The 23,098-nt window shown below is 43.0% G+C and overlaps 1 protein-coding gene across 2 annotated transcripts in view; it reads left to right on the top strand.

Moving 5' to 3' along the window:
- The window catches only part of FGGY (FGGY carbohydrate kinase domain containing), a 2,115,431-nt gene that overhangs the window by 2,063,711 nt on the left and 28,622 nt on the right, over positions 1 to 23,098 (top strand). For both annotated transcript variants that reach the window (XM_078669875.1, XM_078669881.1), the window contains one exon: positions 8,017 to 8,078. In XM_078669875.1, the coding sequence (XP_078526001.1) occupies positions 8,017 to 8,078 (62 nt within the window). The remainder of the gene's footprint in view (positions 1 to 8,016; positions 8,079 to 23,098) is intronic.

Raw genomic sequence — 23,098 nt, 5'->3', positions numbered from 1 at the left:
TTCTGGGTACCCTCCCCTTTTCCTCTCGCACATTCCTCACATTGTCTTAAAACGCTCTAACATCTTTAACCAGTGTATTCCACCAGAAATGCCTTTGAACCAACTGTATCATTTTTAGGATTCCCGGGTGTCCTGCCAATGAAGATACATGACACCACTCATATGCCTTTTTCTGTAATACTTTCGAGTGGAGATACAACTTATCGTTCCAGAAAGGTAGCCCTTGTTTGATGCTACACATTCCATCCTCTTAGGTCCACCTCTCTCACCATTCTGTAGTCTTGTTCCTCTTTACCTCCGTCAGGAATTTATCCACCATCAAAACACAGATGACATTTGCGTGGTCGATTACTGCTATCACGTCTTTCAGATCGTCGCGTAGACCTTGATAGAAAAGGGACATTCTCTTCTCTTCTGGCCATGCAGCTTCAGCCACCAACCTGTTAAAAGACGTAAGATAAGTAACCAGATCATGTTTCCTTGCCTTAGTTCCAACAACTCTCGGTCTGCGCTGAACATGGTAGTTCATCTATCAAACACTCTTTCAAGCGCAGCCCGAAAAGCTTCTCAATCAGACAGCACAGGGTTGCTGTTTCTAACCAAGGGAACAGCCCGATTCTCCGCGTCACCTACCAAATACGAAATTGCAAAAGCCACTCTCGAATGATTGTTGGGGAAAGACAAGGGTTTACAAGAAAAATGAAACATGATTTGTGTTAGAAACACTTGTATCTTTAGGGGATCACCAGCATACCTCTCGGGATTGGCCAAAGGAATCGGTGGGGGGGGGGGGTACTGTTACTTGTATCTGGGGATTACTAGCAACTGATACATCAAAAGGGTTCCTGGTTAATTTGTCAACCCTGTCCCTTAATGCCACCGTTTCTAAACAAGAGGCGGCTAATTCCTGTTGCACTAAGGCCTAAGCCTGAACAACATTGTTCATAGACGGCATTATAAGCCACTTCCAGACCGAGAGGAGTAACCTTTCGTGGGTGCGTAATTCTGTCAGGTTCTGTACTCCTCAGGAACTGGATGATGCTATAAGGGGTCCACCCCTTGACATCCCCAAACTCTGTATATAAAGACACAGAGCGTTAGGGTGATCAAGTGAGGGAAGGGAAAAGGCAGGGAACAGCAGGGATGAGAACCTATAAAACAAAACAACAGAGATCAAAACACATATACACATATAGGACTACTCTCTGTAAGGTCTCACTAAATTCCATAACTACCTTATCCACCAAAGCCTTGCACATTCGTGCATATCTCCAAATGATAACAATCCAGTTCTGGTGAATAACCCCTAAAAAGACATAGCATACAGATTATACTTCGACTCACTTCCGCTCACACAGCCCCAGATAGGTGTGTCCCCCAAACTCCCTTTATTTTTTCGTGTCAAGCCTGCTAACCTGTTCTTGTTGTGGCCATCCAAATAGTTAATAGCAATTGCAGTCTTGTTAGAAACACAAAATCATAAAGCCCACCAGACAAAACCAGGGTGAAACGATAGCACAAGGAATTTTGAAGTCCCGATCAGTATACAGCGTTACCAACACGCTGGAATCCCAAGGTATGTGCACTCGGTAAAATAACTCCCAAGAAAAATGATAATGCTCCAAATGTCGCTCTTTCCCTACCTATTCCAAATTGCCGTTAACACCACCGCGGTGCCCAGAAATGTTGAAACAGTCAGTTTGTGGAATATAGAACAATAACTAACATCCTCAGTAAATTCACAGCTGCCGATTTTTGCTGGAAATAGACGCGCGTTCACCGTCTGGTGTAAACGTCGCCCTGCCGGAGAGAACAAACTCCAATCGCCAATTCAGAATTACACACGCTCACTGGTGCACACTGCGTCGTCTTGTAGACGCTGACTCCACCCCTAAATCCATGGCTCCTGGGAATTGTAGTTTTTGGGTTAGGTAGACACTCCTGGTCACGTACTCCTGACATTTGGGTGCATAAAAGAAGGACAGATGGCAAAATCTGTGCTATGCCAACTAGGCCTAAAACACTTCACTTGCTCCCAGTGGGTGCCCTGGTGAAATGTAATGGTAATGGTGGGTGGTCTAAAGCAATGGTGAAATTTAAGTCACTCTGCATTATCCATAAGGTCTACTAAAGCAGATGATCTTCATAGCTACAAAAAGTGACCCTACATTACAATTTCACCAAGAGCCTTTGTTCTGCATCTCAACACTTTTTTTACAACGCCCATTCATGCAGCTGAAATACAGCAACTGATGCTTGTGAGTACTGGGCCTCAAACTGTCCTGGCCCTAAATCAGAACAGAACCAAATTATCATCATTAATCCTAATAAAAATAAAACTGAGCTGTTTAAGAAATATTTTCCTGAATCTCGGTTTTGCGTTCAAAGACTGATGGTTGATTGTCTCAACACATCCTTCAGGACTAATGACACACTGTCTGGTACAAACTGGTATCCTCTACCCTGATGTCTGTACAAAGCCTTTAAAGACAACAAAATGGCGACCAACTCTTTACAAAACACCTAAATTAAACAAAAAACAGTTAAAGAAGAGTGAGTCGATAACCTGGAGAAAAATCTTGGACAATGTCCAGTGAAAGTGGTACTATAATTATTTGATGTGAGATTAACTGAAAGTGGGTGAGTGAGATGAGAACCGATAAGAAAAATCCCCTGGATTTCAAGATAGATTGTTTCTGGATTGGGGTGCCATCAGAGAAGGTCGAATTTTGAATAGCGCGCCAGAAGTTGATGAGCTCGGAAAGTCAGGTAGATTCAATGATTACATGGGTCCACACCCGATTGAACAGGATAGCAAGTATGCAGTATGAGTGTGTGTTATTTGTGTCTTATTCAGAATGCCTTGTGACCAGAGAAAGGAAGTATTAGAAATGGGAGTCTCTAGTTGGCAGAGGTAGGCACTTTTGTCCAAATAGGGACCCTTGCTTCTAGTCAGGGTAAGGAGGATGCACACTTTAGATAACCCCTGCCTCACCCCCTTGATAGCTTGGCACGAGCAGACAGGCTTATCCCAAAGGCAATGTGTAAAGTATTTGTACCAACACTCACAGTAACACAGTAAAAACACCACAAAAGGACACCACACCAGTTTAGAAAAATAAATTATCTTTACATACACAGTTAAAAATATGACTTTAAAAAGGTTTCAGAAATTGTACCTTAGAAAACTATGGATGCGTGACTTTTAACCAAAGTACCTGTAGACGCGTCAAAGTTCCAAAGCCAAACAGCTGCAGAGTCAGAAAACAAAGAGATGCGACACTCCTGATACCTAGAGGAGGCGATGCGACAGTTCTGCAACACACAGAGGGTGAGTTGCTTTGAATCCGGTCTGTATGGGGAGTGATACATCGATTCTTCGTGACAGTTACGGTTCGCAGGTGATGCGTCAGGGAAGCGTGCCGCACATGTATGAAGCGTGGAAATCCGGGATGCGTCGGCGATCGATACAGCGTCGAGCGGCGCTGCGTCGGTCCTCTTCAGCCACAATCCCTTAATGCGTTGATATTAGCAGTTCTTCATGTTTCTTCTTCCAGCTCCCAAACAGCAGCAACAAACTCCAGAGGCCAAAAACAGGCGCAGGCACCTCTAGGAAGGTCAGAACTCACAACAGCAGAGTTCAGGGGAGCTGGGGGTGAAGGCTCTGTGTCCCTGAGGCTTCTGAACAGGAGGCGAGCTCACTTCGGGACCTTGGAGATCTCCTTCAAGCAGGGGACACAGCACACATCAAAGTCCTTCTTCTTTCCTTGCAGGCCAACCCAAGACACATAGCAAGGGCAGTTCTTCTCCTCAGTCTCTCCAGCTCTTCTCCTTGGCAAAGGTTCCTCTTGAATTCCAGGAATTATCTAAAATCTGGGGTTTTGGGTCTGATACTCAAACCCCCAATATGTCTTTGTCCTCTTTGTGCAAGGGGTTCTGAGCCCAGTTCAAACCAGTTCTGGGGGGCACTGTGCAATTGCACAACAACATCCATTGTCAGTGTGAGCCTAGGCTCCAGACACACCACAGGGGAGCAAAGCCAGCATTGTGGAAGACAGGCACAGCCCTATTCAGGTACAGGTGCTACTCCTCCCACCACTCCAAATGCAGATCAGGCCTATTCAGCCTAGTGCTGACTCTTCCAAACTCCTGGAGCCCCTGCGCCTCCCCAGCCCCTGTCACTTCAAAGCCAGAAAATCAATCCACAAATAGGTAGGGTCAGCAGTGCAGGACAGCAATGGGGGATTAGGTGTGGTGTGGGTAGGGATTCTTTAACGGTCTTCATTAACAATTCCACATCACTCAATTCAATGCCACACAATTCCATACCATGCAACATAATTACATTCCTCATAATACCAATCAATGTCACATAATTCAGCTCCACATAATTACACTGTCCCATACCACATAAATACACTCCATATAAATCCAGTCTATGCCACATAGCAACACTCCACATTAGTTCACTCCACACAATGCCACATAATTCCACTCAACATATTTTCACTTAACACAGAACAGTTCCATGCCAAACAATTCAGCTCCACACAATTCCATTCCACACCACATAATTCCACACCAAACCACATAATTCCACTACACAACAAATTCCACTACACTCCACATACATCCAATCCACACCACAGAATTCCACACCATGCTACAAAATGAAACACCATGCCAGATAAATCCACTCCATGCCACACAATAGCACTCACCACAATTACGCTCCATGACACGCAATCCAACTCCACATAATTCCATACACTCAATACTACATAATTACTATCCACATAATTCTAACGTACCATACCACATCATTTCACTACTCACAGCTGCACTTAACACCAAACAATTCCACGCAACACAATTCCACAACAAACAATTTCACAACAAACAATTTTACAACAAACAATTCCACTCCAACCCACATAATTCCACTCCACACCACATACATCCACTCTTCTCCATATCCCATGGCTAAAAGACATTACCATTGACACCGCCTATTGCTCTCAGATCACTGAAACCAGTTGCATTTGCCAATGCTCGTTATTTTTTTTTGCTTTCTTGCAAACTCTGTTGCCCTTGTTAGTAAACTCATCAAGCTCACCATCATACAACATCATCTGTCCCCTGCTCACCCTCCAACAGGACCTGTTACAACTTGCACAGAATGCTTAAACTGGCCAAGGAGGCTCTTAGAGGAGCCCAAACATCACCTGGACTGGCAGACTGTGGGTGGGTTTAACTACAGACGTATAGAAGTTTGCTCCACTTGGCCAATCTAGCAGCCAGTCTTGCACTATTGCGATTAATACTTTATTCTTGGTCATTGCTGAATAACGTCCCACAAACCCAATGCAATGCAATGTTTTTGTTTTTTTGTAACCTCTCAGTTCTTATCCTGTCGCATCTGAATATATTCACTCTGCAGTATAAGACATCCAATTTAGTGACATCTCATGCCATACAATCTTTTAGTTCTAGGAATATAGGGGTTAATTTAGGTTTGGCTGATGCTGGACATCCACCAAAAAGTGGTGGAAGTCTCATCTACTGTATTAAGAGTGCATTGATGTCAACAGCATTCTAAATTCGATGGCCAGGGAATCTGCCTCTTTTTGGCTGATGTCTGAATTTGCCAAACTCTAAGTAACCCCATAATCTTAACACTGACTAGAATATTAGCATTAATGTCCCCACTTGCTGCCTGTGCAGTCTGCCAAGCAGTCTCACCTGGTTTAATGGCCTTTCTCAACTGCAGTTTGCATTGTTGCTTATCAGTGTGCACAGGATGTGAAAACAGACTTCACGTATTATAGCACCGCAATAGTTTTTTGCCCTTATCTTTGCTTATAGGAGATTAAATTTGTATGACCTACTTCTTAATATGTTAGCTTGGTTCTTTCCCTTCCCTGACGTTGGCAAATTTGGTGCCTTGTTATTAACTTTGCATGAATCTTCATCTTCAAAGAAGACTTACAAGATTGTCAAGGAGTTTTTTAAATCCCTTTATGTATTCTTCTCTTATCTGGGACCCTCTTCCAGAGGCATCTGACACCATTCGCGTGTATTAGTCAGTGCAGAGAGCCCCCGGCTACTGAGAGGAGTCTCCCTTTTCTTCGGCAGTCAAGATGAGACTCAGTAGACATTCTCAGCATCCAGTCCTTGACAGGCTGTCATCTTGGCTTGTAGCACTCCATCAACCCCAGACTGTCATCATTTTAATAACTGACCTCACTCTCGTGTCACTTAAGAATGCATTTTTTCAACAGAATTTGTAACAAAGTTTGTAACTATTTTATCTTACATGGGTGAATATGTGGTCTTGTGTCTGTACCCCGATAAGACTAGAGCTCCAACTTAATCAACTCACATTTTATAATTGGAAAAAATAGTAGTGCTACTTGTTCACAGGGCTAAAAACGTGCATTGGATCTAGAAGATGGCAGGAGAGGTGGATGTTTAACACTCATGAACTGAGGCATCTGACATCACATCCTTACTTAGGATAATGCTTAGCTCAAATGATACCTAGAAGAACCTTAAAAATACTAGTGGGAGTGCATATGCCTACTAAAATTCAATAGCCTCTATACATCATGGCTTCCAATCATAAAAATGTTTAAATCCAAAGTGCTTGAAATGACTGCTTTTGGAACCATACTATAGGTCATATAAGACTCAAAGAAAATTGAGGTGACTGAAGGATATATTTCGTAAAGAGAATTACAATTTTGGTGGCATTGCCTGTAGCAGTAATAGATATAGAAGTAGACTATCAAAGGCATCATTGGCAGATTGTACACTTTTATTATATTGGACTAACACTTTCGATAAGAAGAAGAAAGTGCTGTTAATTACATTTCTAGCGGAGATGATGATGGGGGGGGGTCACAATATCATGGTAATAAAAATATCAAACTATAACAATATAGAGTCCACAGTATTGCCAATATCACCAAGGAAAATAGATGCGGACTTAAGTACAGAAAATGTTTGCTTTCCCATCTATACTTAACTTGACAAAGTAGTGGTACTCGACTACATCAGAATCAATGTGCACCAGATCACTGAAGTCGATTTTATGATATTCAGCGCTGGAGAAAGTAGCAGTTATAAACATGTAGCGTACACTGATCTGAGGGCAAACATGCACGTATCTTGTTAAAATTAAAAAGTATAAATAGTATTTGTAAATTAACACAAATTAACGAAATACACAATTTCCAGGCAAAAGGGATTGAGACCTGCTCAAGAAAGGAAGATACCTAGAATCAACTAACCTTTTAGAGGTCGTTCCTCCGCGTCTTAGAAAGGGAAATTTCAATGCTGAGTTTTGGAAAAACTTTGCAAATTACTTATTCTGGCCACCCCTTATGAACCTCACAGTGCAGTTAACTGGCTGGAAGTCAGCGAATTTAAAGAAGTATTCTAGAATCAAAGTGAAATGTCACAGCCATGGACATCAAAGGGGGACAAAAACCTGTCAGATTAAGGGGTTTAGTATTCTAACCAAACAGTGATCTACTGACATATCACTGATTTACTCTTGGGCGCGTTTTCAAATCCAGAAATAGAAGAGGCTTAAATGTTAGAGATGTCAGATCTCTCACATGCAAATCCTGATTAACTTTCCTGAACATTCTTTTAAGCAACCTATGTTTGCTATAGCTATGAAGAAATTCATGTTTATACCCTCTACCAAGTCTTCTTTAAAGCCTGTTTGTTTCTTGGTTTATTTTAAGGCACATTTTTCAGAGTATGAACACAGTAAGGGGAGCGGATTTGTTTGCAGCGTGTTTTCTGTCTTGCCCTCTTTCATAATTTAACCTGAATCTATTGATTCTTTCTGCATTACTCCCAGTACCATTTCTCCTATTATACTGACAAAGATAATTGCCCTGTGAATTTGATTTGCATGAATAATTTATTGATCTTTCATATCATTTTAAACACGCGAAACATAAGATAACTTCAAGGTGTACTTTTTTTGTTTTTTTTCTACAGGGGGCTATGGAACAAATGGGAAAAATTGGGAAAATCGTGCAGCCCAACTACCAAGACAAAAGGTAACTTAAAGTGTGAAACCTGGACATGTTAAACATGTGTTGTTCGAATGAGCAAGTTTACACTAATAATGCGTAAATATATGTTTACATACATTACTGGGCCAGCACGAGGAAAGATCCCCAACTGTGCCTTTGTCAGGAGACCTAAGCTTGAGAGGCTAACACGGAATCTGTTGATACTGTTTGCTTTTGTTTAACAGCGTTGGGAAAGCGTTCCGAATTAGCGCTCGAGGGTATTCGGTGTCAGTGGTCCTAAAACCTGTTTTATGGTTCCTCTTTCCCGGTGGTCTTTCTGTCCATAAAGCACGGTACGTTTCTGAGATGTGCTGGCGAGAGCAGCCTGACACAGAGCACGAGATGTAAATGTTAGCACCTGCTGTGAAAGAATTCAACACTCCACTTATATGATTATGGCAGTTGCTTAAAATAGGGCGACATGAAAAAGACAAGTTACACTACCCCGGCTCCTTAGTTGTCTGCTTCTGTTTAAAAAAAAAAAAGAACTCTCCACTCGGAATTGTGAATTTAAGGATCTTTATTACCGAAGGGGAAATGTTTTTTCCTTGGATTATAACTCACTCAAACAGTTCCGAGTAAATGTAACTTCAGATTTGTATTCGCAGAGTTCTGGCGATGGAAATGGGAATGTTTTTGGACATGCCTAGTTAAAGTAATTTTAGACATGCTTTGAATTTCTATAGACTAGCAGTCCCTAGGGGTATGTTAGTTGTCTCTTCCATGCCGCCATCTTGTTTTGAGGAGTTGTGGATATGGCAGACTAAATGTCCACTGTTCAATGTGCTCTGCTCCTTTAACAACAAAGCCATACATAATTCAGTAAGACAAGGCGAAGCTCGTCTCTGTTGGTCTGTGTGCCTTCTTCAACTGCTAATTCTGCTACTGTCCTTGGCACAACTCTCCATGAACACGACAGTATATGAAATCCTGCCCACTTTCGACATCCAGCTAAACCTTATATATTCAGTAGTCCTCATCCCTGCAGATCGGAATACACTACTTATCTTCCTACTTTATGCACTCACTCTCATCTTTATACTTCCCGGCTTTTACAGACTAAATCCTGGCTGCACTACATCACCGATGCTACTGTGGCCTACTTAGAACAAAGCAAGCCGAGGCAACCTCTGACCACACCTGGCCAAACGTGTTTCAGAAGACTTTAGCACAGTCCAAAAAACACAACCAGACTCTGTTATTTGGTGCATAGACAAATGACACAAGTACTTAATGCTGAGATCTGAGTGTAAGCAGCAGATAGTAGGGTTTTATCTTGTTATAAAAACATATGAATTTATTTTCATAAAAATAAAAACACACTAAACCTGTTGGAAATGACCCTTTTTGCAGGGTTACCATAAACATTTTGCCTCCCCCCTCCTATTTTTTCTGAACTCGCTTTGTTTAGCTTCAGGACTCTGGGCACTTTACCACTGCTCACCAGTTTTAAAGCGTATGTGCTCTCTCACTAAAACCTGGTAGCATTGGCTCATACCCTATTGGCATATTTAATTTACTTAGAAGTACCTAGTAAAGTGCATTACATGTGTCCAGGGCCTATAAATTGAAGGGCTACTAGTGGGCCTGCAGCAGTGCTTGTGCCACCTACATAGGTAGACCCTTAACCATTTCCCAAGCCTGCCACTGCAGGGCCTGTGTGTGTAGTTTACTGCCACTTAATTTGCCATTTAAAACTACTTGCCAAGCCTTAAACTCCCCTTGTATTGCACATAGGTCACCCCTAAGGGAGGCCCTAGGTAGCCGTATGGGCTGGGTGCAGTGTAAGTAGAAGGTAGGACATGTGCTTTTATGTTTTGCATATTCTGGTAGTGATAAACAGCCTATTTTGTTTTTCACTGTAGTGAGGCCTACTCCTCTCGTAGGCTAGCATGGGAATTCCATTATATACTTTTAAGTGGTAATTCCTGATCACAAAGGAGTAGCTTTGGTATGTTTAGAATGGTAGTAATAAATGTATTGAATTTCACATTACTCTTTTAGAAATGCCACTTTTAGAAAGTGGGCATTTCTCTGTGCTTATAACTCTTTGTGCTTTGCAGCTTGTCTCCAATACAATTCTGGGTTGGGTGACAGCTACACTTTGTGCATTCCCTCTAGACAGCCAAAACACAGGAAGGGCTGGGCATGACAGGGGATACACATGAATTCATCTGCATACTGATAGCCTTCCTGGGCAGGAAGGGGCAGAAGTGGCTCACATTTACATCTGAATAGGTTGGGTCCTGCCTCATACAAAGGACTGTTTTACCCCCTGCTGATAGTCTAGAGCCAAGTCTGGGTTGAAAGAGATCCTTGTGCCCTTCAGATAGTTCATTTGAAGTCACCCCCACATCAAATATATTTTTGGGTATAAGTACTGGGGCTCTGACCCCATCAACTCAGAAACCTCTGGCTCTTGAACTGGACCTCTGTCAGAAGAACTGCCGTGCTGCTTAAAGGGGAGACATACCTTACTGAAGAACTCACACGAGACGAGGCAGAGGGCAGCCTGAGCATTCTACAGCGACAACAGCGCCAATAGCGGGTCTCACCGCCACCAACCGCGCCCCCGCCCCGGGACTACGGGTCCCGGCAGTCTTTGCGGCGGCGCGTTGCCTTGACGCGTCTCACGCGCCAGGAGGGACCGATAAAGCTTTGAGCCCTCGGCGGAGCGGGGGGGAGACATACCTTACTGAAGAACTCACACGAGACGAGGCAGAGGGCAGCCTGAGTATTCTACAGCGACAACAGCGCCAACAGCGGGTCTCACCGCCACCAACCACGCCGCCGCCCCGGGACTACGTGTCCCGGCAGCCGTTGCGGCGGCGCGTTGCCCTGACGCGTCTCACGCGCCAGGAGGGGCCGATAAAGCTTTGAGCCCTCGGTGGAGCGGGGGGGAGACATACCTTACTGAAGAACTCACACGAGACGAGGCAGAGGGCAGCCTGAGCATTCTACAGCGACAACAGCGCCAACAGCGGGTCTCACCGCCACCAACCGCGCCGCCGCCCCGGGACTACGTGTCCCGGCAGCCTTTGCGGCGGCGCGTTGCCCTGACGCGTCTCACGTGCCAGGAGGGGCCGATAAAGCTTTGAGCCCTCAGCGTCGCGGGACGCCCGGGGCGAAGCCCGGGCAAAGGGCGGGCCCTCCAAGGCCAAACAAGGCTTGGCTTGGCATACTCTCCAACGTCTACTCTTCTGTTCCTGATTGTACAGAACCTTACCGTATCCCAGTCACTAGCAGCAGAAATGTCGACTTCTGTAGTTGATGACTATCCATCTAGGGTAGGTGTATCCATTTTTGGTCCATTAGATAAATATTTTACCAGAGCAATTACAGACGTCGATAGAGACATTGCACTAGCTGAGCGGTGTGCTGCTCGTCGTCTTTCCATCGAGCTATTAAAAAATACTGCAATTGTCTCTCTTACCCAGGATACCATTGTCTCACACATAGATCATGTCTCTATGGAAAATATAGACGCTGATCTGTTTAACACTGAGAGTATTCCTTTAATATTTCAAGTTAGCTCGTCCCCCAAAAATGCCACTTTGTCAACATCCGTTGCCGCTCAGTTAGATCTACCTCCCCCTAGCAATTTAATTATTGATCTTATTGACCTTAATACCCCCACAACTCCAAAGGCGCTTGTACACCCTAGTCAAAGTCTTACCGGGTCGCAAACAGGCTTGGGTGTTGATCAGCAAGTGCAATTACGCACTCTTCCTCCTGTGGATCCTAAATCATTAACTGTAAATAATCCTTCTAAAAAGAAACAGGCAGTTATCCGCTCACCTCCCAAAAAACAAAGGAGAAGAGGCTCGGGAAAAATACCCAGCCCCGCCCGTAATCTATTGCCTTCCAAAGACTCCCTTAGAAAAGAACTACTTAAAATTGCAGAAGGGGTCTCGACTACTTCCGTTAATAAAAATCCCTTGTTCCACCATCCTTGATAGATTTTGTTAATGTGATGGAACACCTCCTGAAAGCTTTACTGCTACCTATAGCAGAGAGAGTCAAGAGAATAGGTGCCCAATTGGATATACTTACTGAAGGCCCTAAATTAAAAACTCCATTAAGAAAGGATGCAGCAAAATCAACTACCATAAAGGAGGCAGAAAAAATATCAAATAAGGCTAAAATAACACCCGCAGTAAAAACTACTACTGCGCAAACCCCTCTTGTTAAAAAGAAACCAGTAAACACTAAGGTTCCCACCGTCTCAATGAAGAAGCCCCAAAACCCACAGTCACAGTCTTCTCAAATAAACTCACTTATGGAATCAGCCAGAATGGGGAATAAAAAGACACTTCCCGTGATGAACAAGGATGGATTTAAATCAACAAGAGTCCCACGCGAAAGAAATGTGGATTTACCCCCAGCTGCTTCTAATAATGTCATCATTCTAACAGGGGTCCCACCTTTACCAACAGGATCCCTTGAAAATCATACTAGTTTAAAGAACAAAGTAATTTATTGGCTATGTAAAAACAGGCCATTGCCACCCCACATAAATGGTGACATTATCACTGTGCGACGAACAAACTGGTTTGGAGTGCGCCCAAAGGACATTGAGGGCGATATTGTAATTATTACTTTTAAAGACTCTAGAGTTATTCCGCACATTAGGGACTGGTTCTCTGACTACAATAGGGGGACGATTACACCTAAAGTTGTGAGTTACTTCTATCCTGAAGCTTTAATGCCCCGTAAAATATATCGCCCTAAACAGTGCTATGATAACTACCCTTTCCCCCAGCATCAAAGACCATCTTATAACCCCTATCCCTTCAGGCCAAGACCCATGGAAAACAGATTTCTTTCTTCTTTTCCACATGGCTTTGCCGGATATGGTCATTGTCCGCCACCTACAACACCTCAGTGGAACATCCCTTGTTACAACCAATATGCACCACTTTCTGGCCTGGACGACATTGAATGACTTTTCGCTCCTGATGATAGCTACGAGAAGGGGAATGTAGCTGGCGCCACTTTTAATGTAGTACCTTCAGGTTGTATCATCCTGTGTACTAAGTTAGATGATAAAGAGTCAGAAAACCGAGTAGCTTTTTCGGACTCCTTAACTATATTACCATGTGTAAATCAGTCAAATAACACAGTGTCATTTTATAACCATCCCGAGAATCGAGTCACATCCCCCGAAATCCAGATCCTTAGTTGGAATGTGGCTGGTATTACCACTAAAATAGCCTTACCACCTTGGCTTGATGTGGTTAGCTCTTTCTCAGTTTTATGCTTTCAGGAGACGTGGGTGCAAACCCCGGTACATCTTTTGGGCTTTCAAACCTTCCATTCACCGCGGTCAGAAAGTAAGCAAGGAAGAAATAGGGGGGGGGGGTTGTGTATATATGTTAATGTAGTTGGGCGTTTGAGGGTTCGGAAATATCTCCTCAGGGAGTATTATTAAATAATTGCCATTCAAATGGGCATATCACTGAACCTGTTAATAATTAACATCTACAACAACATGTCATTACAGGGTTTGGAGAGAGCATTAAATGAATAGTCCAACACTGTTGTGTCTATTAAAGAGCAGTGCGGGGGTGAATGGGTTATTGCTTTTATGGGCGATTTAAATTGTTATTCCTGTCAACATGCCTCAATGGGACTATGTGAGTTTTCTTCCACGCCTGATAATGAAACTGATGATACCCAAAATCATTTTATGCACTCTAAAACAGGGGAGGTATTAAATAATTTTTTAGCACATTTTAATTTAGCCTTTGCAAATGATTTATGTTTCCCACCGAAACCCTTCAAACCTTCCTTTCATGGAAGAGGCACAAATTCCACCATTGATTTTGTACTTTTTTCCAAAACATACGCTTCCCTGATATCCTCTTGGGATACACTTGACCATTTATATGGTGACCATTATCCCTTAGCTCTTTCTATCCTCCTACCATCTTCTACTACTCGCCATTATTCTCATCCCATAACTTATGAGCAAATAATCACATTAGGGGCGACAAATGGCTATACCCCAAAATGGGAAAAAATGGATCCCGCAAGCCTCCTTAAGAACCTCTTGCAGTTGAGGTGGGACGAGGTGCACATTTGTCTGTCCCCGATTGAACACCCCCAAAAAATCCTTGAAGCGTTTTTAAGAATTCAAGAAAGTCTAAAAAAGCTACTTACTCGTCAGTTCAAGCCAGGTCATTTTACTCCAAAAGGATGGTTTGATAAAGATTGCAAGCGAGCTTTAAAAATTCTGAAGAAAGCCTTACAATCTACACCAAAGTCATCATTGGAGATTCGTCAGGCTAGATCTCGGTACCGCCTTGCCATAAAGAGTAGGAAAAAATCTTTGAAAGCGGAAGCTTGGCAGACACTGTTGTCAACAAGTGAAAGCCGTGATTCCTCAGCTTTTTGGAAATTTGTTAAAGCCCCACTTCCGTGGGTTAAAATGCCTGAGAGGAGGTTAGATCTGGCAATTGATGGAGATACTTGGGCTGCATATTTCCCACAGCTGTATAGCAAACCTAGTCTTTCTGATACATCTCCAGCGGATCCCACTCCTTCTTTCAATAGTACCATTATGGGCCTGAGAGAGGGATCTCCTAAGATTGTTTTCCTATGTGAGGAGGTTACTCTCGCCATTAGAGAGAGCCCTTCTGGCAAGGCCCCCGGCCCAGACGCCATTCCAGTGGATGTCTTCAAGGCCGAAATAGACTTTTGGGCCCCGTTATTAACTTCTGCCTTGAACTGCGCAAATGCTTATGGTCAAATTCTAACTTGGGCAGAGGCCATTGTGGTACCCATATATAAAAAAGGAGATAGGCATGTACCCTCTTGTTACCGTCCTATCTCCTTGCTCGATGCGCTAATGAAAGTCGCGGGACGTATCATCTTAAAACGTATCCAAAGCTGGACAGAGGAGGCGGATGTACTTTCTAGATTTCAATATGGCTTTTGAACTGGTAGGGGCACAGTCGAACAGAGTTTGAATTTATACTTTCTAATGTCAAAATACGTGGATGCTAAAAATGGTAACCTTTTTGTAACATTTATAGATTTGAGCTCTGCGTTCAACTGTGTCGACCATGACCAGTTATGGAGTGTTCTTAAGCAACTGGGGTTGAACTCATCCATTCTTAACTTTATCATGGACTTGTATAGAGACGCGGGGGCCAGGGTGCGGTATGGACAGAGAGGGGAATGTTCCCCTAGATTCACCATTGCTAGAGGTGTGAGGCAGGGGTGCATATTAGCCCCCCTGCTCTTCTCTCTTTACATAAACGCTGTTGGCGACCATATGCAGAGGGTTGAATGTGACTACCCTAAGGTGGAGGGTCATGCCGTCCCAATCTTGTTATATGCCGATGACGCGGCTATATTGTCTCAAACAAGGTTGGGGCTGCAAAGGGCTGTTACGAAATTCACTCACTTCATGCAAGAAAAGGGTCTGAAAGTAAATATCGGTAAGACCTTTTCCCTGGCTTGCAGTAAGGGTACCAAGAAAATCCGATGTCCAATATTTATTGAAGGACAAAAAATAGGTACCGTAGAACAATTTCCTTATTTGGGTATCTATTTTCATAGAAAGGTGACCTGGCAGTCTGCTGTAAAAGCCAGGACGCTTGCCTTTACTAGAGCGACTGGGGCTTTGCGAGACTTTGCTATCAAAATAGGGGGGAGACCTGTCAAGCAGCTTATTACCATCTATAAAGCAAAATGTGTAGCAACGGCAATCTACGGGGCTGGCCTCTGGGGAATCGACACTATAACATCTATCCAGAAAGTTGAAAACCAGTTCCTAAGGTACTTGCTAGGGATCCCGAAGTCAACATCTATTTATATGATCCATATAGAGCTGGGGCTACCATTTATTTCTGACGTAATTAAGACTGAGCCCTTTCTCTTATGGCACAAGATTTGAACCACCACAGAGACAGCTTTTAACCGAGAAATAATTGTTGACAGCCAAAAACTAGATGGGGCTAAACATATAAAATGGTTGTCATACGTTAAAAGGTTTTGCTTTGAAATTGGTCGCCCAGAGTATTTCACTGACCCTCTGAGCTTGGAGCATATTACCCGGAAAGCTTTGAGAAAGCTCCTAACGGATCACCTAGAGGAAAAAAGATGGACTATTCAAAAATCTCCTAAAACTGTCTTGGATTTTCAAAGGATTACCTTGTCCCAGGGTCAACAATTATACCTTTTTTCTGACATCACTTGCTTCTCAAGAATGCTCCTCTCTAGACTCAGATTGGGCTCTTTTTTTCGGCTTATTACTTTCCCCTCCTGCAATGACTGGTCCCGAAATTTGCCCCCTTGCCCATGCGCTGACATTTCACCTCAATCCAATATCCATTTTATATTGTTTTGTAAATATTACCTAGTCCCTAGAAAATCCTTATTGAGACCATTATTGAAAACCTCGGGTCTGCGGTCTTGTAAAGATGCTTTTGACCGATTACAACAACTGGAGAACAGGGACGTGATATTTACTATGGGAAAATTATTGAAATTGCTGCTAAAATTCAGAAATTCGTTAATTTAGGAATCTGTTATGATGGGACATATGGATTTGCATAATTATTTATCATTCTTTGATTGTTTTTATGGAAAATGTAACCCCTCTATTCCTTGAAACTCATGTTTCTTATATGGATTTACATTTGCTTTTTTTAAAAACTTTTAATTATAAAACGATCAATGTAATGTATGCTTTTATGATATCCTTGTGATAATCGAATAAAGCTTATTTTGATTTGATTTGATTTGATTTGGACTGCTTTTCTGGAAGTACTGCTGCCTGCTTTTTGTCCTGCTGCCTGACTGTGCTGAAAGAGAGCTGAACTCTGCCTTCCATCCAAAGTGACCTCGAAAGGCTTGTTGGCTTGCCTTTCTGAAGTCTCAAGGACACAAAAAACTTCCTGCAATTCTGCTGTTGCATTCAGCATGTGAGCAGTGCCAGGATTGGTGGGTGTTGCCTCACTCGGCCCTCTACAGAGCCCTGGAGGCCTGCACTGTCTCTCAACTCGGCTGTCATAAGACAGCCAGTTTGAAAGATTTAAGGTGTGCATGTGTGGTGGCCATCGCAAGATGGCCGGCAAAAAGACATGCGCACTTTAAACAGTGCCATGCCAGCCCACCCTCCTCACTGCTGAGTGACATGCCTTTGTCACTCAGCAGCAGTGGCCCCATCCTGGCACTCGGCTCGGGGAATGAAAAATAAAATGTTAATTACCACTTTATTTTTCATCTTTGGGGGGATTTCTAAGTTGGGCGACGCTCCTCCGCGCTAATAGAGGAGCCTCCCCTGCATCATATCCCCCATAAGCAAACATAATATCTGCAAGGACCATCCCTTTATACCTAAGTTACATTACAACCTTAAATCACTTCACATTTTGATCATTTCTAAAGTAATTTTGAGACAGCATGTGAAGCCCCCTGACATCCTATCTTCACTGTATATGTCCTCTAACATCAGTCATGGAAAACTATTCATGCTATGCCCCTTTAAAACCTTCATGTGTTCCCGGCCATACAAATGAAGAAAGAAAAGCAGTTCAAAACATATGAGCTATGCTATAATGCGGTCAACCAGCACAAAAGATACTGTAATCCGCATTCTGTTATTACACGTCACCTCCCTTTGCTCCCAGCTGCAATGTCTAGCAAGTACAATAAATGCCCTTCTTACTCCCCCTTGAACTTCAATAGCCTGTCTTCACTGATTGCAAATAGATGTCCCATACAATTCTTGAAAATCATATAAATTCTTATGATTCTCTGCTCGGTCTCCAGCAGTACGGTGCATTTCAGCCTGTCCCTGTTTCAGTCCTCCTCACGTGCTACCTCCCCATCTCAGCTTGTGCTCGTCCTTGGGGCAAACAACTTCTCCTGTACACCATATTGCACATACAGACCCTGATTCATCAGATCACTGACCTTATCCTCTCAGGTCCTACTTTACTTTACAGAACCCCTCAATCACTCCTTTCTCACTGGCTCTTTATTCAAACTGCTTCGATTCCTGCCTCTACTCAAGAATCCATCAGTGAATCCCTCAATAAACTATCATCTGGTTTCCCGACTCTGTTCTCTCCAAAACCCTTGACCGCCATGTCTTCAACAGGATTCTTAAGTTTGTCTAGTCTCAGAGACTTTTTACCCTCTTCCAGTCTGAGTTCTATTTTCAGCATCTCTGTTCAGCACAAAAATGGTCATAAAAGTAGAAAATCGTACAAACTTTATTTTTCAATATTGTCACGTATACCAACATTTTTCCCATTGGCATTTACGTTCCTCTTCTAGTGCTGCACAAAGAGTGTTGATTGTTGAGTTTAATTGACAATAAATAAATGTGATACCAAACTCGCTTCACAATATATTGATTGGAATTGGGTGGATTCACTGTTCTAAATCCAGTCTTAGCATTATGTGATCCAATAATTGATAGTGAGATTAGATGCAGGCCGTGTTTTTTGTGTGGAGGTATTATGTAAAGTCGAAGTCATTTTTTTTTGCACTCTACATTTTCATGTAACCCCAAGCTTCCCTAAATTGTATTACGGGCAGATGCTCCAGTTCCTCGAAACCATTGAAGAAGCACAGGTGTCATGGGTCCTGTGTCCAAATGCAAGCAAAGAAAATGGATCTAAACTTCTGGTAGAGATAGTAAAAAAAAAGCTCTAATTGTTGGCCAGTGAGCCCCTCAGTCCCCCACGTCTGATGCCACTGCAGCTTCTTCTATAATGATAGCTGTGCCTCTGCTTAAAATCTCCCTACAAAGGGTTAAACATGCTTGCAAAGCTCACTCATTCAATTCTATATGGGTCAAGTAATAAAAAAACTATGAGGCGTGTTTATCAAGACTTTGCGCCTGTTTAATAAACCTCCCCCTTAAGTTGCTTTTGATTTCCAGTCCAACCCTGAGGAAAATACTCTGTTTCCACTCACTTCACTGTTTTAATAAGCCGGCGATGGAATAAAATGTCAGTCAGCCGCCACTAGAACATAAACAAGTTTACTGCAAGAACTGCCAGACTTCAAATAATATTTGTGAATTTCATAAAGAGGTTAGGAACGGCTCGTCTCTTTCTGTAGAAGTTCCTCTGCTCTAATTAAATGAATGTCATATTGACATCTCATTTCCTTACTTAAGACAGGGGCTTCTTGCTGTCATTAGATGCATGAAAAGATGCCGCCAATACCAGAAACGAACTCCACACGATGAGAAGGAAAACTCTAAATGCCTTTTAGCTGGAAGATCTGCACTTTTTAAATCTGCAGTCCACTTCACGTGACAGAGGTTTCTGGCTGCCTTTAATAATTGCGTTTTTAGGGCTTCAAAATTGTGTTATGTCTAGGGCTCACCATGTACTCTTATTCATTCCATCTTTCACTGTGTACATGTGTATTTTTAAGCAAACAGTTCTCCTTTCTGGTACATTTTAACAAATATTACAAGGGGGCGTGGTTCTTTAAGTTTGTAATCGGACCAAAACTATATTACCTCGATAACCTCGATACTAATTAGTTGTCTAAGTTTTAATGCATTCCTGAACAAACTCACGGTTCATATGAGTAATAATGGTTGACAGTAACTTTCAAAAATGTTTTATTTTTAGAATAAGAGGCGATGGAAAACCTGTCCTGCCGTAGTAATGTTTGAGTGCCCTCTAGCGGCAGATTTGACTTCTTGCAAGACTATTTAATTTTCAAACACTGTCTTTGAGCGTCATAAAACGGCAAGTTATTTTTTCCTACACGAATATCATTGGAAGTCGTGATTTAGCAGTTTTCCATTTGCGGTTAGTTAAAATCATACTATTGCTCCGTCCTGCTCTGCACACGAACAATATTACGGGGACATTCTTGCATTATTTAAAGTTAATGAGTGGAACTTCAGAAGGTCTGTTCAAAGGGAGCTTTGCCTAGTTCTTGGTTTTCATTATTAAAGGGGTGTTTATGCAAAATACTACATAGTTATACATAGGCCAGCTATAACAACATATGCTTGTCGCTTTCTGCGGGGTCATCTCCTGACGTTTGCCTTAACACCTCCATTGTTTAGCTGAGTTCAGTTTTTTTTAGCCTCAGGACTATGTGCACTTTACCACTGCTAACCAGTGCTACAGTGCTTGTGCTCTCTCTCTCTTCCAAACATATTACATTTAGCTTATACCCAATTGGCATATTTAATTTACCTGTAAATCTCTAGTAAAGTGACACTACCTATGCCCAGGGCTTGTGAATTAAATGCTACTTAATGGGCGTGCAGCACTGATTGTGCTGCCCACTTAAAACATGTCTTAGGCCTGCCATTGAAGCCTGAGTGTGTGCAGTTTTAAACTGCCATTTCGACCTGGCAAAGAAAACCTTTTCTCAGGCTCAAATCTTCCTTTTTAGTACATATAAGTCCCAGTAGTGTAGGCCCTGGACAGCCCAGAGGGCAGGGTGCAATGTATTTTAAAAGAATGAAATGTACTTTTAAGTTTTACATGTACGGGTAGTGGAAAACTTTCAAATTCATTTTTCACTACTGCAAGGCCTACCTCTCCCATAGGATAACATTGGAGTTACCTTATTTCATTTTATAAGCGTAATTTCCAAAGGGGAAAAGGTGATCGGTAAATGTTTGGTGTCTCAGGAATCACAATTTAAATTCCTAGCTTATAGTGAAATTGGAATTTAAATTGCAGTTTTGAAAATGCCACTTCTAGAAAGTTGACATTTTCTTGCCTGTGTCTTTTGGTGCCTGCATGCTGTCTCTGGGTCACAGGACTGGGTGTGGGTGACGCTTGGGGGTTGTGTATTCCTCCTAAACAGCTATATACAATGTGGAGATTAGGTGTGACGGGATGGGACATCACTGGCAGGATGGGAGGAGGAGCTTAACCCATTCCACTTACACTTGAATAGTCTGTATCCTGTCTCCACACAAAGAGCTGCATATCCCCTGTAGATAGCCTGGAGCCAGGGCCAGGAAGGCATGGCACCTGCAGACTTCAAAGGCATATCTCTAGAAGCTTCTCCCCCACTTCAAAGGCTCAACTGGGTATAAATACTGGACCCCAGACATCACCACTTCAGTACACTTCTGGACCTGTGAATTCTCTGCTAAGGAGAAGGGCTGCTGTGCTGCTACAAAGACTGCCACTCTGCTGATTTGCTGCTCTGAAGGAACTGTTTCCCTGCTGTGCTGACCTGCTGCCTTCTTGCCCTGCATCTCTGGAACCGAGAGGGACCCCAAAAGGCTAGTTGGCTGGCCTCCTGATTTTAAGCCTCAAGGACATAACAGGCTTCCAACAACTTTGCGTCTGCACATTGACTCTGCCATCTTTGACTCTACCCTGTCAAGTGGTGCCACCCCAATCCTGGGCCCTTGGAAGTGGGCTTAAGGTTCTTTGCCAGCCTCTGTGGATCCAGTGGAACAGATGCATCTCCTCTGCTGCATGGTGCAACCCCTAGCAGAACGGATGCATCTCCGCTGCTGCATTTATTGGACCCACTGCAAAGGACTGCATTGCTGGCACCCCCCATAACGCCTTTAGAACCGCCACTGCACAACGCATCCTCGGCCCCAGCCCTCGCATCCCTTGTTGACGACCGCCTCAACGACAATGCTGGACAAAGGCAGTCTCACAGATATTTGGAACTGACGCATTACCCTGACTGCGAGCAGCATCCTCGGCACAGGATTTCCCATCACAAGCCCTGTCAACGGGATCCTTGATGACGATGCAGGCCATCACTACGCAGCCTCACCGCATCTCGGAACCAATGAATTACGTCGTCAGTGTGAGACGTCTTCAATGTGGATCCTCGCAACGCTCTGCAAACCAGGATTAAAGCGGGTCTAACTGGGTCCTGTAGCTGGCCCGCGCTCCATCATGGTTGGCCTGAACTTATAACTTTGTCCTGGTCCAGCATGGCCAGATATCCATAGTTGGAGCTTTGTGCTTTTTGGAGCTTTTTTTTGCTCAAATCTTAAAAATTTAATATCTACTGTTCTACCAATTTTGTAGTTTTGGTCTTGTTCTATTTATTAAAGAAAGTTCTATTTTTCTAACTTGAGGTGGGATCTTTTTTGTGTGGTGTTTTCACTTTATTACTGTTTGAAGTGTTGCACAAATACTTGATGTGTTGCCTCTAAGATAAGCCTGACAGCTTTGTGCCAAGCTACCAGAGCAGGTTCATTTAGGTTTGTCTTGTGACTCACGCTGACAAAGATTGTGGTTGCTGCTTGACCAGGGCCCATACTCCTATCAACCAACGACCCTGTTTCTCACACATGGAAATATTTATTTTTGTCCAGTGCAGATCTTACATGGTGATGTTTGAAAAAGGGTGTTTCTAGGCCTTTCGGGAAGGCTGTGTTGTACATTTTGAAGGTAGTCAGTTTCAAATTCTTTTTTGCAGTTTTATATAGCACAAGCTTGGCACTGGAGTGCTTTATATAAGCACCAGGTTATTTGGTGAGTCAATTTAGGCACCAAGACATTACATTATTTGCCCAGAATCAAGAGACATTGGACCAACACCAGGCCTTAAACCTGGCTCTATAGTTTCAAAGTCTACTGCACTAGCCATTATGTCACATCTCCTCCTGCATTAATTTTATTTGCAGTTTTATAAAGCGCACACTACACCCAATGAGCATCGGAGTACTTTACAGAGGAATAGATTCAAATACAAAAGCATTTTCATTATATTTTGGTACATTTTTGGTATCTGTTATATTAACACAATTCCAGTTGCAGCATGTAATTATGTGAGAATAATTTCAAAGGAGTTAATGTGGTTAATTTGTGCCAGTGTTTACCAGTGCCTGGTAGTTACTTCTAAACACCAGCACCTTTGTATAAGCATTCACCACACGGTGGCACTGTGTGTGCATTTTATAGCAGAGTTCATCAGTGTAGCAATTTGATAGATACCTCTAGCTGTAAATTCCCCCAATAGAATATTTCCCAGGCGTCAGTCTGAATCTGGAAATGTTCGAGCACTAACTCTGTGCGCCA

The sequence above is a fragment of the Lissotriton helveticus genome, chromosome 1_2 (assembly GCF_964261635.1).
Source record: "Lissotriton helveticus chromosome 1_2, aLisHel1.1, whole genome shotgun sequence".
NCBI lineage: Eukaryota > Metazoa > Chordata > Amphibia > Caudata > Salamandridae > Lissotriton > Lissotriton helveticus.
This window is presented reverse-complemented; position numbering and strand designations above follow the sequence as displayed.